The 16,244-nt window shown below is 42.4% G+C and overlaps 1 protein-coding gene across 2 annotated transcripts in view; it reads left to right on the forward strand.

The window, feature by feature from the left end:
* SYCP2L (synaptonemal complex protein 2 like) overlaps positions 1–16,244 on the forward strand; it is a 238,888-nt gene that overhangs the window by 167,870 nt on the left and 54,774 nt on the right. The window contains exons 28-30 of one of the 2 annotated variants that reach the window (XM_077492189.1): positions 6,647–6,747; positions 9,116–9,170; positions 10,566–10,667. In XM_077492189.1, the coding sequence (XP_077348315.1) occupies positions 6,647–6,747; positions 9,116–9,170; positions 10,566–10,667 (258 nt within the window). The remainder of the gene's footprint in view (positions 1–6,646; positions 6,748–9,115; positions 9,171–10,565; positions 10,668–16,244) is intronic. The other variant, XM_077492188.1, reaches the window with a different exon arrangement.

The raw sequence follows: 16,244 nt of genomic DNA on the forward strand, positions 1-16,244 counted from the left end.
ACGTCCAATCTTGGACTTAAAAGCCCTCAATCACTTTGTAAAAGTGCAGAGGTTCAGAATGGAATCAGTTCGCTCAGTAGTCGCTGCACTCCATCAAGGAGACTTCCTAGTGTCCTTGGACATCCAGGATGCGTACCTGCACATACCCATATGCATTCGGCATCAAAAATTTCTGTGTTTGGCAATCGGGGAAGCCCACTACCAGTTTGTGGCTCTTCCTTTTGGCCTGGCATCAGCCCCCCGAGTCTTTACCAAAGTACTGGCTCCAGTATTGGCGTTTCTGAGGCGACGCGGGATCGCGATCGTGGGTTTCCTAGACGATCTCCTCCTGAGGGCATCTTCCACCTCAGAATTGGAGGAGGATGTGGCGATCACCATGCAGTCTCTGCGAGAATTTGGGTGGCTGTTGAACCTAAAGAAGTTGGTGGTTGTACCGACCCAGCGTCTGGAGTACCTGGGTTTACTATTGGACTCCAGGGAAGCAAGAGTTTTTCTCCCCTCACACAAATTGCGGACTCTCAGGACTGCGATCAAACTGATGGACCGCAAGTGGTCGTCGCTCTGCTTGTGCATGCGAGTGCTGGGGCTCATGGTAGCCTCCTTCGAGGCATTACCTTATGCCCAGTTCCACACCAGTGTTCTGCAGGAGGAGATTTTGACAAAATGGAGCAAATCTCCGTTGTCCCTGGATCGTCGGGTCCAGGTGAGCCAGCCAGTCAGGGACTCTCTGATCTGGTGATTGAGGTCCCCGGTGATTCAGTCCGGAAAATCGTTCCTTCCTCTGAAATGGACGGTGATCACTACGGACACCAGTCTCTCAGGCTGGGGTGGAGTGATGGGGATTCAGACGGCTCAGGGCCTCTGGTCGACGGACGAATCCAAGTTGCCTATCAATCTGCTCGAATTGAGAGTGATCAGGCTGTGTCTCCACACATGGTCGACGTGTCTTCGAGGCCGTCTGACCAGGGTACAGTCAGACAATGCCACGGCTGTGGCGTACATAAATCACCAAGGGGGAACAAGAAGCTCAGCCGCTGCTCTGGAGGTCGCTCGCATACTTCGGTGGGCAGAGCGACGCGTTCCGGCCCTGTCAGCCATTTACATCCCGGGGGTGGAAAATTGGCAGGCGGACTATCTGAGTCGCCAGATGCTTGACCCAGGGAAATGGGCATTGCATCCAGAGATATTCAGGCTGCTGTGCCGGAAATGGGGCACACCAGATGTGGATCTATTGGCCTTCCGCCTCAATCGGAAGGTGTCAAAGTTCGTGTCAAGGACGAGAGATCCGTGGGCAGATGCGTCAGACGCGCTGGTGTCTCCATGGGATCAGTACCAGCTGATCTACGCCTTTCCTCAGCTTAAACTGTTACCACGCCTGCTGCGCAGAGTGGAGGCCGAGAGGATCCCAGTAATCCTGGTGGCCTCAGATTGGCCTCAGCGGTCCTGGTACGCAGACCTGGTGCGTCTGGTGGCAGACGCTCCCTGGCGACTGCCGCTGAGAGAGGACCTCTTGTCTCAAGGTCCAATCTTTCACCCTGCTTTACCATCGCTTGCTTTAACCACATGGCTGTTGAAAGGCAGATGCTGAGGAACCGGGGTCTGTCGGACTCGGTGATTCCACCTATGTTGAGGGCGCGGAAATCTTCTTCAAGGAGAAGATATACCATCGTACCTGGATGGCCTTTTCTATATCCAGGATCCTGCTGTTTCTTCAGCAAGGTGTAGACCAGAAGTTGGCATTGAGCACCATTAAGGGGCAAATTTCAGCTCTTGCTGTCTTCTTTCAGCGACCCCTGGCATCTCATTCATTAGTGAGCACCTTTGTTCAGGGGGTGCGACATATAGTCCCTCCGGTGCTTCCACCGTTACCTCCGTGGGATTTGAATCTGGTGTTGTCGGCGCATCAAAAGCTGCCGTTTGAGAATATCAGGGAGATTCCCTTGTTGACCCTTTCACAGAAAGTGTTTTTTCTAGTGGCCATCACATCGGTTAGGAGGGTTTCAGAATTGCCTTGTGATGCAAGTCGTCTTATCTGGTCATCCACAGCGATAAGGTGGTGTTGCGTCCGCAACCGTCCTTTTTACCGAAAGTGGTTTCGGCTTTTCATATCAATGAGGACATTGTATTACCATCATTGTGTCCTAAGCCGAAGCACCCCAAGGAGGTGGCCCTTCACGCTCTTGATGTGGTTAGGGCTCTGAGGGTGTACTTGTCTGCCACGGCTCCCTTTTGGAAGTCAGACTCACTGTTTGTTTCGGGGGCTGGTCCAAAGAAGGGTATGGCGGTCTCTTCGGACACCATTTCCAGGTGGATCAGACAGATTGTAGTACAAGCCTACGCCTTTAAGGGGCTGGTGCCCCCCTTTCCAGTCACAGCCCACTCTAAAGAGCAATCGGAACATCTTGGGCCTTCCGACACCAAGCGTCTATCGCTCAGGTGTGTAAGGCGGCGACCTGGTCGTCTGTCCATACGTTTACCAAGTTCTACAGGGTAGACGTCAGTGCATCGGCTGACGCAAAGTTTTGCAGGCGGCCGTGTAGTTGCAATTGAGATTTTTTTTCTGTTTTTTCGATAAAAACGCAGTACTGCTTGTTAATGCACTGTTGCATTGCTTCTGCAAAAGGTTGCGGTGTTGGGGATCTCTCCTGTTGAGAGTACCCAGTTATATAGCGGTGTGTTTTTCCGTATACTGCTCTTTTGTTTTGTGGGTTTAGTTTCACTAGTTCTCACTTGCCATGCTGGATGAAGTTTTAATGCTGTTTTTTCCCCACCCCACTACTTGGAGACTTCCCATTTAGTTACAGAGAGGAGCTGTGTCGGTCGGTGAATATAAGAGAAAATAGGATTTTTGGACTCGCCGTAAAATCCTTTTCTCTGTAATTCACCGACCGACACCGCACCCACCCCTCCTTTTCTCTGTGTTATACTGCTTGTTGACGTACTGAGTTCTGCCTGGGCAGCAGGGAGGGTTGTTAGCACAGGGTCCGCCCCCTGAGGCGGGACTGAAAGTTCTGTGTATTGTTACAATTTTGCCTAGTTCTCCTAAAGGCAGGCTAACAAACCATTTAGTTACAGAGAGGAGCTGTGTCGGTGGGTGAATTACAGAAAAAAGGATTTCACGGTGAGCACAAAAATCCTATAAGAGAAGATATAAATTCAACTCACTTGACATATCATCGATCCCGGATGAGTCCCCAAACTGATAGAATGTTGATATTCTAGGGGTAGGTTAACCCTCTACCTCTGTATAAGGTGTGACTTCCAATCACCACAGGCCTGGAGATTTAACCTTTTGAGACACTGACACAAGCCAAGATCTCTCCGAGCAAATCAATCTTTATTCTTTGGTGTGAATATTTAAAATGGGCTTTCAGAAGGTACCGCCCTTTGAACGTGTCATACAGATTGTCCAATCAAATACAGAGACAGTTTATGACAAAAGTGAAACTAATCATTTCTAGGTAATGACAAGAATTGTGAAGTAACTTATGAGAAACAAAACTAGATTACCAATATGCACCCAGTAATATGTGAAATGGAGTACAAGAAAGACAATCAAAATGGAAGTTGATTATAATAAAAAAAATAGATGCAGTTAAACTAAATATCCCTTCAGTCAGCTGTAACTGTTTTTGTAGAGAAAAAAAATAGGGAATCGCTCAATTATGAGGAAAATATTATGGAATCATCATGTACTTTGCAGTTCTAAAACCAAACAAACATCTGCATCAGATTACATTCTGAAAAATTACGTCTTCATCAAACATCCTTTCAATTGATGGAATAAGAAAAGTGTCCAGAATCTCAATAAACTTGTGCATTTATTGAAGATTTGAGGACTGCATCCAGCATGATACTGCCTAATGCAGATTCATAATTTATCACTGAATATCACTTTCATCTAGTCATCCACAGTCCATGATTTGCTTTTCTTTTAGCCCCCTGTAACCCCTTTCCTTTAGGCGATGTCTTACAGTTCGGTCACTCCCATTTCTGACTATTTGTTCCTCATTTGTTTTGTTGTGCATGTTCTGTTTTTAGGGCAAATTGCTTTTAAGGGGTTGTAAAAGTTTTTTTTTTTTTTTCTTTTAATAAGAAACATGTCATACCTCCTCTATGCAAAGCTTTTGCACAGAGGGCCCCCCGAGCCTCCTCTTCTGTGGTGCTCCTGACTCCTTATCTCGAGTGCCTCCAGGGAGACCTGCATTCCCTGGGGGCACCGGTGCGGGCAAGCTCCCAAGTCCTACTGCTGCGTCCATTGACACAGACCGCAGGACTCGGCCCTGTCCCTGGCTCCTGTGTCACTGGCTTTGATTGATGGCAGTGGGGGCCAATGCTTCTGCTGCTATCAATCCAACCAATGCGGACCCGAGACAGTGGCTGGAGCTGTTCTGCTCATTCCTGTTGCTGGTAAGTAAAAGGGGGGCTCTGGGGCGCTGCTGCACTACAAAAGATTTTTCACTTTAATGCATAGAATGCATTAAGGTGATAAATCTTGAGGGTTTACAACCCCTTTAAGTATTTTAACGTGACTCCTTTGATGTCCTCCTTGGTCTACCAGTACGCTTCCCTTTAACAACTTTCCCATTTGATTTGTACTAATGAAAACTATTAACGCCTAAACAGAAAAAAAACAAGGTTATAGTGGGCTAAAGAAAAGTAATTATGGACTGTGGATGACTGGATGAAAGTGATCTTCAGTGATGAATTACAAATCTTCATTGGGCAGGGTGGTGATCCTGGAACTTTTGTTTGGTGCAGTTCCAATGAAATGTATGAAGAAGAAAACATGCAAATTTCCACAATCATTGATGATATGGGGTTGTATGTCAGGCAAAGGTATGGGGGAGATGACAGTCATTAAATCTCCAATAAATGCACAAATTTATATTGAGATTTGGACACTTTTCTTATTCCATCAATTGAAAGGATGTTTGGTGATGATGACATCATTTTTCAGGATGTAATCTGATGCAGATGTTTGTTTTACAACTGCAAAGTACATGGTGATTCCATAATATTTTATTTTATAACAGGCGATTCCACCTGTTAGTTTACACGCAACTGCCATTCAGTACGCCAGATAGATGGGGAATTCCCATCCATTGTTTTTTTAGCAGATAGAATTGTTTCGGATGTCGATTGGTGTTAAGACATATATGTCCATTGACACCCGCCACTTCATTTAGAACCTGAAAAACCGGCAAGCGGAACCGATTGGTCTTCTAGTCGAAAAGGGGCCTAATGTCAAAAAACAGCCAAATAAAACAACACACAAAACAATAAATAAAGGATTGTATATAGGGACATCAGCTTTGAAATAAATACATCGTTGACCATGCACAAATAGCACACACTGCACAAAATGCTGTTTGCATAGTCGCAGCATTTATTTCTGTGTTCTAGAGTTTTTGCACCCTTTCCATAGTATTGCAAAGTTCAAAATTAGATGCACTGAGCTAGCTCCATGTTTATATTTAACTGCATGAGTGATTTTAATGTCATTCTACTGAGCAATTTAACAGTCGCCTCCTCTGCAGCATATAGAATTTAGTGTGAAGTGGGTATTGCTAGTATGGGTTAAAATAGATTTACAGCCAAAACATTTTCTAATGTTTTGACTATAGTAGGGAGATGTAAAAACCTCTGTTTTGGGATGTGGAAATGGAAATCCCTCCAAAGAGGGTTCATATCCTCTCTTAGACAGTTGTCATTGGAACAGGTGTCCCTATTGGAAGGTTTCCACTCTTTCTGTTCTGGTGGTAAACCATTGTACCTCCCATCATTTTATGTCCTGGTGACAATGATTTCCAGTATAAAGTAGATTATTGCCCCTACAAGGACACAGAGAAATAAAAAAAACACACTTGCCAAACCAAAAAATTGGGGGTCACGACAATCCATTTTTCTGTTTTTAGTAGGATTGCACACATGTCACAAGTCTATGGGTAGTTTGGAATAATTGGGAATATAGAAAAAAAAAACACATGGAAATGTGGTAAAAAGCTTTGCATATCAGATTCTATGATAATGAGAACGTTCATATGTTTATATATAAAATTGGCAATACTTTACGTGAAAGATAGCTTGCATTATATTTAGTATTTCTTTAAAGTGTTTGTAAACTGCTGAAATGAAAAATTACCAAATTATATTTTTCTATAGGGTATACTTGCCTCTATCCAAATCAGCTAGTGTGATTTCTGCCTCCTCTCAATTTCTCTGCTATCTGCACGAGTCACATCTGACGCCCCCCCTCCCCAAGCATGCAGCGGGGGAATGATTGCCTCAGTTGTGCATCCTTATGGGACTAAGCGGGGGGGGGTCCATTCCCTCTACTCATATCTCAGATTACGCTTGGCTCACTACTCTAGTGATCCAAGAGCTCTGAAGTGTGTGGATTCCAATATATGCTCCCTGCCTTTTGCAGCTCAGAAATGCTGTCTAAAATCTGTACTTTGAAAGGCTGTAATGGGAAGAGGGCTGCAGATAATCAGGGGCAACTTATATAGGAGGATTGTAATTAATCTTTGTGTATCCCCTGAGGCCAGTCACATCAGTGAGTATATGTAAGGGTTTACAACCACTAATGTTTAGTAATACCCTGTACCTGTGAGGTGTATTTATTTATTTATTTTAATCTCAGGTGCACTTACTATTTCGGATGTGGATGACAAGGACATAATGGATCCAGTACAGGAAATGTCTTCACCAGAATTTGTACCGCAGGCAAAGAATTCAGTAAAAGTATTTATTTAACCTTGATCTAAGTCACTAGCTAAATGGAGCTGTATCCGGTTGTTAAAAATGGGAATATTCAATCCTATATTCATTAGTATTGTAAACATTTCACTTTTCTCCTTCTTTTAAAATTCAGTAGAAACTCAAAGGTAAAGTGCCATGGGGTTGAAAATTGGTTTTTACACAAGTGTTTTACGATTAAATCAAACCTGCCTTAAAAATGATTCCATAAAAGAAAACATAATAGAATTGTGCCTAAAATTAGGGAGAGGGAAGCAATACTAGCAAAAGCATATGTAAAGTAGATCAGTATGAATGTAAATGCTTTTTTATTAAAATTATGATGGCTATCTCTAGCCTTCATGATCTACACCAGTGTTTCTCAACTCCAGTTCTCAAGGCGCCCCAACAGGTTATGTTTTCAGGATTTCCCTCAGATGAAACAGCTGTGGTAATCAAATTACCTGTGAAAAATAATGGAAATGTTGAAAACATGACCTGTTGGGGGCACCTTGAGGACTGGAGTTGAGAAACACTGATCTACACTACCCAACCTTTCCCCAAAGCTGCAGACTTAGTGACGCAAACACTGACTATTTTGATGCTGAGGTACATGTGAGTCTCTAAAGAAGGTTTAAAATATTTTTTATGAATCCACCCCCCCCCCCTCAATTTGGGAAATTCAATAAAGCTGTTATGACACATCTGCCAGCAAAACCCCTTAAAATTACCTCTGCCTAAATCAGACAAGTGTTTGCACCAGTTTCAGTATCAACATGTGTGTCAGATTCAGGAAGTTGTTACTATTGGCACTTTTAGAATCTGTTGCTATGGCTGTGTCAGATTCTAAAAAAAAAAGACCACCAGTTTTCAGATAAGGAAACTGAACATAACTTAGACCCCATACACACTATTAGATTTTCTGCAGATTTTTGTCTTCAGATTTACCAAAACCATATATGAGGTCAAACCTTTGGAGTTTTAATTTGTAGGAAATCAGGCAGGCCCTTGTACTATATGGTTTTGGTAAATCTCAAGACAAAAATCTGCAGAAAATCTAATAGTGTGTATGGGGCCTTAGATCAATTCTCAGCTGGCTGATAGCCATCAGTGCTCAGTGTGGTGCATTTTGTGCTGGAAGCTGTTATGAATGTGACCACTTCCCGCACAAGACTTGTAATTGCTAAGATGCTGGTAGTCACTGGCTTCCTTGTCCAAGATTCCCCAAACAAAAGCTTAATGTAAACAAAGGGACCAGGGATACTGGCTGATGCCATTAGCCACATATGGCAGTGCCCATATTTGGGCAATGAAGAGTCACATGGGCATCACACTGTCAATCAAAAACAAGGTGGACCTGATCAGGAAACACGTTTCTCAGTTTCCCATCAGGTTCTACTCACCCCACTACAAAGATTTTCATCCATGCATCTGTTTTATGGGTGCAGTGGCAGGGGAGGGAGCTCAGTGATATTGAGCTGCCAAGACTGGACTGGACACTCAATCCTTGGTGCTGCCACCTCCACAAATTCATGTGCGTGTTTTCAACAGGTACATAAATCTGTCACAAACCCCAACAATTTTTAGTGCAGAAACGTGAGGAAATTCTAAAGAGCGCCTACAACGCCCTGTATGAATTTCCCTCTATATTGCTTTCAGTAGGCATTCAAGGCATATGCTTCTTTTGTAGTTGTATGTTCAGAAGAAAGAGGAGACATTGACAGCACATTTGTTCTTTACACCAAGACAAGAGGTTCTGAAAGTCCCCAAACATTGGCAATTTGATGTTAAAGAGGAAGTAAACCCTGATGAGTTTACTTCCTCTTTGATTCCCTGCAAAGGTAAAGCATAATGGACTACTATGCATCGCATAGTAATCCATTATGTGTCACTTACCTGACACAGGAGCCAGCAAAGTCACCACTGTCCCCTGTAGTCCGGATCATCCATCTTTTTGGTGGGTCTCGCTGCTCCGCCGCTGTCATTCAGACATGCGCACGGGAGCCGCCACTCGCAGCATATTGCCGTTGACCGTGGCGTGCTCAGTGCGCCTGCGCACCGCGGTCTACGGTGCATGCGCCATAGACAGCGGTGCCTGTCTTTCGGCAAATATCTCCTAAACCGTGCAGGTTTAGGAGATATTTCTTGAACCTACAGTTAAGCCTTAATCTAGGCTTACCTGTAGATCAAAGGTGGTTGTAAGGGTTTACAACCACTTTAAGCATTCTCCAGGCATTTTTTGATGGATGGTCCCTCCATTTGTTGCTCTACTCATATGCTTGCTGTCCTAGTATGCTGTGTGAGCTAGTAGGCAAATATGTACATTTAGTTCACAATAATGTAATTTATGCTTGATTTTCTTGTTGCTTTTGAGGAGGATTTCCAGTGGGGCTTTTCCAGCACAAATGTAATCAAAGCAGTAGCTGAAGGTACAGTAACTGTTTTATTTTCTAAAGTTATGTGTTCTTAATCTGTTAATTCTACCTGGGGTTTAATAGCAACATTGACCAAAAACAGATAATAGACTGTCAAGTAAGAAAGGTCTTCATGTTCATAAACCCTTAGAGACTTTTATGGGTTATGCTTGGAAAATTATAATCGTGGTTCTTGCTTTAAAAAAGCACTGCACATTCTAACACGCACCACCACTAAAAGCGCCCGGCGTTAGCGGCAAAGCATGGCTAGTTTTAGTGGCGCTTTACCGTAGTTTTAGCAGTGATTTTTGACCACTGGCGGCACGCTTTGAATGCCCGCTAGCAGGCCAAAGAAAAGGGTAAAATTGCCCATGTTGTGGTGCTGCCGAATTGCTTTGCAGGCGCTTCGGCAGCGCTGCCTATTCATTTCAACCACCCCATAGATACTGCTTGCAGGACTTTTTCTAACATCCTGAAAGCGCACTGCCCCAGTGAGAAGTGAGTACACTTAAGGGTGTACTCACTTTATTTTGCCAATGGTTTAGACATTAATAGCTGTGTGTTGAGTTATCTTGAGGGGACAACACATTTACACTGTTATACAAGCTGTACACTCACTACTTTACTTTACATTGTAGCAAAGTGTCATTTCTTCAGTGTTGTCACATGAAAAGATATAATAAAATATTTACAAATATGTGAGGGGTGTACTCACTTTTGTGAGATGCTGTATAATTCTGATTCCCCACCACTCAGTCTTATAGCCAGAAGCTTAAAGGATAAGTTCACCTTTTGTAACATTACATGTTACACTCCTATTTAGGATGTAACATGTTACAAATCCACTGACCCCCCTCACCTCTCCGACTCCCCACCCCCACCCCCGCTCTCTGTCACAATCTGCAAAGAATGTGGCAGTGCAGGGCTCCACCCACCCATCCACGTCATTCATTCACAGAGTTCTCAAATGGAAAACTACAAGGTTCGGCAACCTTTGCAGCGGTCGGCTTGTAGTTCTCAATGAACTATCATGGCGCTGTTTAGTGCTCTAGGTAGATTGATGCTTCCTGGTAGTGTGCAACTGTTTGGCCGTGCGATATAAGAGTCTGCAAGAGCCCTGCATTGCATCCACAATCTGCTGATCGTGGGTGCAATGCTTTCCAGGCTCCCAATAAAAAAAAAAATCCAATTTTTTTACCTGCATAAAGATGTGCATTTATTATTTTTTTTAAGAAGGGGAACTTATCCTCAAACTAGTTCCTTGCATCTGGCATTGCATGTACTCCTTTTTAAATTAGGAAAATAAATAATGTCGTTTTCCAAGCATTCAGATAACCATTAAATCGGTTTCATTTTTTTCATTGTGCTACTTTTTTAATTTGTGTTTACTTATCAAATTTTTTATATCAGATGATACAGAACCACAACAGAAGAGGAAAAGGTTAAACAGTGGGGAAATTGCATTGATGTTTCAACCTCGCAAACTCTTTGTGTCATGTGAAAAGAACTCAGGTACATTTATTAGTCTGTTTCTCAGGCAAAGAAAGATTTGATGTGCAGAATAATGGTTTTCTTAGACTTTGTTTTTTAATTGGCTCTAATTGTCCTCTAAACTTATGGAGGTCATGTAACTGACCATATACAAAAGCTCTGATCGCTGTTCTCCATTTACAACACAACACTCTTACAGATATTTACAGCAAATATAACACATGACTGTTAAGATACAAGTGCTGATAGCCAGCAAAATTAAGGGTGACCAGATCTGTGTAGCTGTACAAAGGAGACTTGACACAAACTAAGTGCAATTCTGATGGGATGTATTAACCACTTCCCATCTGTGACAATTCTGGCACTTCACGTCTACTTATAAACATCTTAATTTTTTTGACAGAAAATTATTTAGAACCCCTAAACATTATATATGTTTTTTTTTTTTTAGCAGAGACCCTAGGGAATAAATGGCCATCATTGCAACTTTTTGTCACATGGTATTTGCGCAACAATTTTTCAAACACGTCTTTTTTTTTTTAAATAATTGTCTCATGAATTAAAAATGATTTTTTATATAATGTGAAAGATGATGTTGCGCCGATTAAATAGATACTTAACATGTCATGCTTGAAAAATTGCGCACGCTGGTGGAATGGTACCAAACTCTGGTTCTCAAAAATCTCTATAGGCAACGCTTTTTTTTTTTTTTTTTTCTACAGGTTACCATTTTAGAGTTACAGAGGAGGTCTTGGTATATAATTATTAGGGCTGGGAAAATTAAAGATGAATTCCTCGATTCATCGTTAATTTTTTTGATCAATCAAAATTCTTTTGATCGTTAATTCTCCGCCAGCTTCCGGGTCTTCAGGGAGTTCTGTCAGAGATCCGGTGACGTCACGGACATCGACGTCACCAGACTCCACCCAAATTCCCCAAGTGCCTCCGTCTTCTAACGAAGGAAAGGGGGGAGGAGTTCGGTGACGTCAATGTCCGTGACGTCACCGGACAGCCTGGACAGTGGTGCTAAATATGGATGTGGTTAACTGGGATCATTCAATGAGATAAGTGTAGGCAAATTTGATAACCTCCATTTTTAATATTGTTGTAAAAAAAAAATGTAAACACTCTGGTATGTCTGCATGACTGGCAGTGATGCCTACTTACCTACTATAAAGTGACACAGTCAATATACTAGATAATTATTTTTTTATAATTAAAGTTAAACTTTCTACGTTTTTCTTAAAGTTTATAAAAAAAAATTCTTACCTCAGTGCTACAGTTTGAATTTAAAACGTATTTGCGTGAACTGTGAAGTTAAGTCATGGATTGTGGAAACTAACTAGTGTCGGGTGATTGTGTATAGTGTATACCACATTTACCACTGACTAATGCAGAGTTGCAATGCAAGGAGATCAGCTAAAAGTAGTTGGATCTATATTTGCGTTATAATTAAAATTAGTCGATTAAAAAAAATCTATTACTCGAACACGAAAATTGCAATCAGTAACAGCCCTAATAATTATTGCTCTCGCTCCAACGTTTGCGGTGATAACTCACATGTATGGTTTGAATGCCATTTACATATGTGGGCGTGTCGTACCTATGCGTTTGCTTCTGTGGGGATGAGGGCGCTTTATTATCTATTTCGATTTTTCGATTTTTACACTTTCATTCTTTTTGATCACTTTTATTCCTATTACAAGGAAGGTAAGCCTCTGTACCCCAGAAATCACTATGGTCAACTTCTGTCGACAGTGGATTCTTTCTCCAGCCTTGTGAATCACTGCTGTTATGATTGTTCATAGCCGGCTGAAGAGAATGATACCAGGTTTATGTCTGTAGGTGCAGGCATCAGACCGTTATTGCCACTGAAACGGGAGGACGTCCATGTAAGCCCTCCTGGCGGGAAGTGGTTAAAAAGGTTCTAAAGTCTTCAGGTTTTTTACTTTTAATGCAATCTCTGTATTAATGTGAAAAAACCCTTATGTGCATCTCCCCCAGCCCCCCATAAACATTTAACTGAGCCCGATCTTGATCCATCACTGTGCCCAAGTGCAGCAGTGCTGCTCTCTTTATCCCGCACTGGACTCAGAGTAGCCAAAGCCATTGGCCCCTAGTGCTGTCAATCAAATCCAGTGACAAGGGAGTGGGGGGCAGGGCCGAGACATGGTGTGTATGTTTACAAACAGCGCCACTCAGGATAGAGTCCGCACACGTCCCATCGTAGAAAGCAGTTTTATATGGTGGCACACAGAAAAGAGGAGGAGCCCAAAGTGCTAACTGCAGACCCCAGAAGAGGAAGCTCGGGGCTGCTCTGTGCAAATAACCTTTACAATCACTTCATTAAAAATAGCGAAAACCCATCCAGCACCACAAACAGTATTCAAGCAATAGTTAAACCAAAAGTTAAACCTACTAAAAAAAACAACCTAACAAAGTAACTATGATACACTATATACAAGCAAAGGGGGGTGATCAAGTAAGGTAGAAGTTGCCAGGAAGAGAGGCTGAGATGTGCTAGAGTGGGGTACAGGTAGATGCAGAGGGATCAGACTTAAAGGGAAATGTCAGCAAAGATCGGGGCAAAGGCATTAAGATCAGGATGTATGGCACACATGTCAAAACAAGGAGGCAACGGAGAAAGCTAGAAGGAGGGCTTAAATGTCCTCCCAACAGTCAGCATGAAGAGCTGACTAATTCCTGGGATCTCCTGGCTGTCTGGAGGCACCCCCTGTTGGATACTGGAACTACACCATTCAGATCAGAGGACTGCAGTGCCACCAGCAGGTACTCTGGTTCCTGAGAAAGCCTAAACTGCTAATTGAGTAATTTATGTGGTTGTGTGTATCTAAATCCTTCTTTTCTAAATAGATTCTAAAAGGCTGAGCAACAGTAATGCCCAAGGGTTAAAAAACAAAAAACACACCTTTTTAGTAACGCATTAATTGCACAATAAAAAAATTTGATGGGGGCGGGGTGCGGCCGTCTCAGGCTCTCGGTGGCTTGTCGGGATGACTCGGTGGAGAGAGAGATATCACCGCTCCAGGTAGGTCAAGCGACAGTAGAAAAACTTCTAATCCAGCTTGGAAGCCTAGTTTCCGGCAATGCATATAGCAATCAAAAACAGCAAGAAGATCTGGACAGCTGCACTCAAAAAAAATAAAAAATAAAAATAATGGGCCTTTTATTCAAAAATTCTTGTGAACAAAAATACAAGCCACAGCAGGAACAGACAGGAGCTAACGCGTTTCACACTTCATTGTAGTGCTTGGTCCTAGGATATGTGTATTCCCAATTGGGATCTGAGTATGTGTGGTTGGTCAGGTGCCACTTTCATACTCATTAATGGTATACAATACTGCCTTTTGATTTTTTGTTCAAGAAGCATTGTGGTCTTAGAATATGCAAATGATTATGTTTTATATGGCAGACAGATAGTTGTGTTAAATGTTTATCCATGAACCATGATGAAAGCAACACTTACTAATAGTATTAATATGTGGGGCTAGCAGATCTTTTGGAGCAGTTGAAAACTGAAGATATTTCAAGACACGGTTTATGGCCTATTAACACGTGAAGTGTCCTATGACACGTTCTTGGCTAAAGCAGTGATGGCTTATTGGAACAGAAATTCATATGCCTTCATGTTAAACAAAACAAAAAAACAATTAAGCCCCTTTCACACTTGTACGACTTGGGACTGCAAAGTCATATGACAAGTCGTCCCTGTTGATTTCCAATGACCATTCATATTAGCACGACTTCAAGTCATGCCAACTTCAAACGTGTTTTTTAATTACCCATAAAATTTGGATATTTAGCACTAAACAATTAATGTATACAGCAAAACTCCAAGCTAACAGCTAAACACAAAATTGTAATATTGTTTCCTCTTGATCTCCTAAAAGATTTGGGATTTTGTTTAGCCTATTTTGTGATTTTTGCACATATAATGGCACATTGCACAGTCCGGTGGATGACTACTGACTCCGGCTTCTACCGGAGTTAACTTCTTCTAGATGCAGTGACTAGAGGTAGAAAGCAGGAGACATTGAAGCTGAATTGCTGAACCTGGAGCAGCAGTGTGTTTACCTGTCTGGCTCTGTAGTGTGATAGATGTGTGAAAACCACAAACAGGCTGTACAGAATTATATATACTTTGGCAGGTAAAACAGTACTTATATATGTATTTTAACTGTGTATTTAGCTACAGTGCCTTGCGAAAGTATTCGGCCCCCTTGAACTTTTCAACCTTTTGCCACATTTCAGGCTTCAAACATAAAGATATAAAATTTTTATTTTTTGTGAAGAATCACCAACAAGTGGGACACAATTGTGAAGTGGAATGAAATCTATTGGATTTTTGAAACTTTTTTTAACTAATAAAAAAATGAAAAGTGGGGCGTGCAAAATTATTCGGCCCCCTTGCGTTAATACTTTGTAGAGCCACCTTTTGCTGCGATTACAGCTGCAAGACGCTTGGGGTATGTCTCTATCAGTTTTGCACATCGAGAGACTGAAATTCTTGCCCATTCTTCCTTGCAAAACAGCTCAAGCTCAGTGAGGTTGGATGGAGAGCATTTGTGAACAGCAGTTTTCAGCTCTTTCCACAGATTCTCAATTGGATTCAGGTCTGGACTTTGACTTGGCCATTCTAACACCTGAATACGTTTATTTGTGAACCATTCCTTTGTATATTTTGCTGTATGTTTGGGATCATTGTCTTGTTGGAAGATAAATCTCTGTCCCAGTTTCAGGTCTTTTGCAGACTCCAACAGGTTTTCATCCAGAATGGTCCTGCATTTGGCTACATCCATCTTCCCCTCAATTTTAACCATCTTCCCTGTCCCTGCTGAAGAAAAGCAGGCCCAAACCATGATGCTGCCACCACCATGTTTGACAGTGGGGATGGTGTGTTGAGGGTGATGAGCTGTGTTGCTTTTACGCCAAACATATCGTTTTGCATTGTGAGCAAAAAGTTCGATTTTGGTTTCATCTGACCAGAGCACCTTCTTCCACATGTTTGGTGTGTCTCCCAGGTGGCTTGTGGCAAACTTTAGACAAGACTTTTTATGGATATCTTTGAGAAATGGCCTTCTTCTTGCCACTCTTCCATAAAGGCCAGATTTGTGCAGTGTACGACTGATTGTTGTCCTATGGACAGACTCTCTCACCTCAGCTGTAGTTCTCTGCAGTTCATCCAGAGTGATCATGGGCCTCTTGGCTGCATCTCTGATCAGTCTTCTTGTCTGAGCTGAAAGTTTAGAGGAATGGCCAGGTCTTGGTAGATTTGCAGTGGTCTGATACTCCTAACATTTCAAAATGATCGCTTGCACAGTGCTCCTTGGGATGTGTAAAGCTTGGGAAATCTTTTTGTATCCAAATCCGGCTTTAAATTTCTCCACAACAGTATTACGGACCTGCCTGGTGTGTTCCTTGGTCTTCATGATGCTCTCTGCGCTTTCAACAGAACCCTGAGACTATCACAGAGCAGGTGCATTTATACAGAGACTTGATTACACACAGGTGGATTCTATTTATCACCATCAGTCATTTAGGACAACATTGGATCATTCAGAGATCCTCGCTGAACTT

The sequence above is a fragment of the Lithobates pipiens genome, unplaced genomic scaffold, assembly GCF_037356315.1.
Source record: "Lithobates pipiens isolate NorthernLeopardFrog02 unplaced genomic scaffold, aLitPip1_a1.2 Scaffold_19, whole genome shotgun sequence".
In the NCBI taxonomy this organism is placed as follows: domain Eukaryota; kingdom Metazoa; phylum Chordata; class Amphibia; order Anura; family Ranidae; genus Lithobates; species Lithobates pipiens.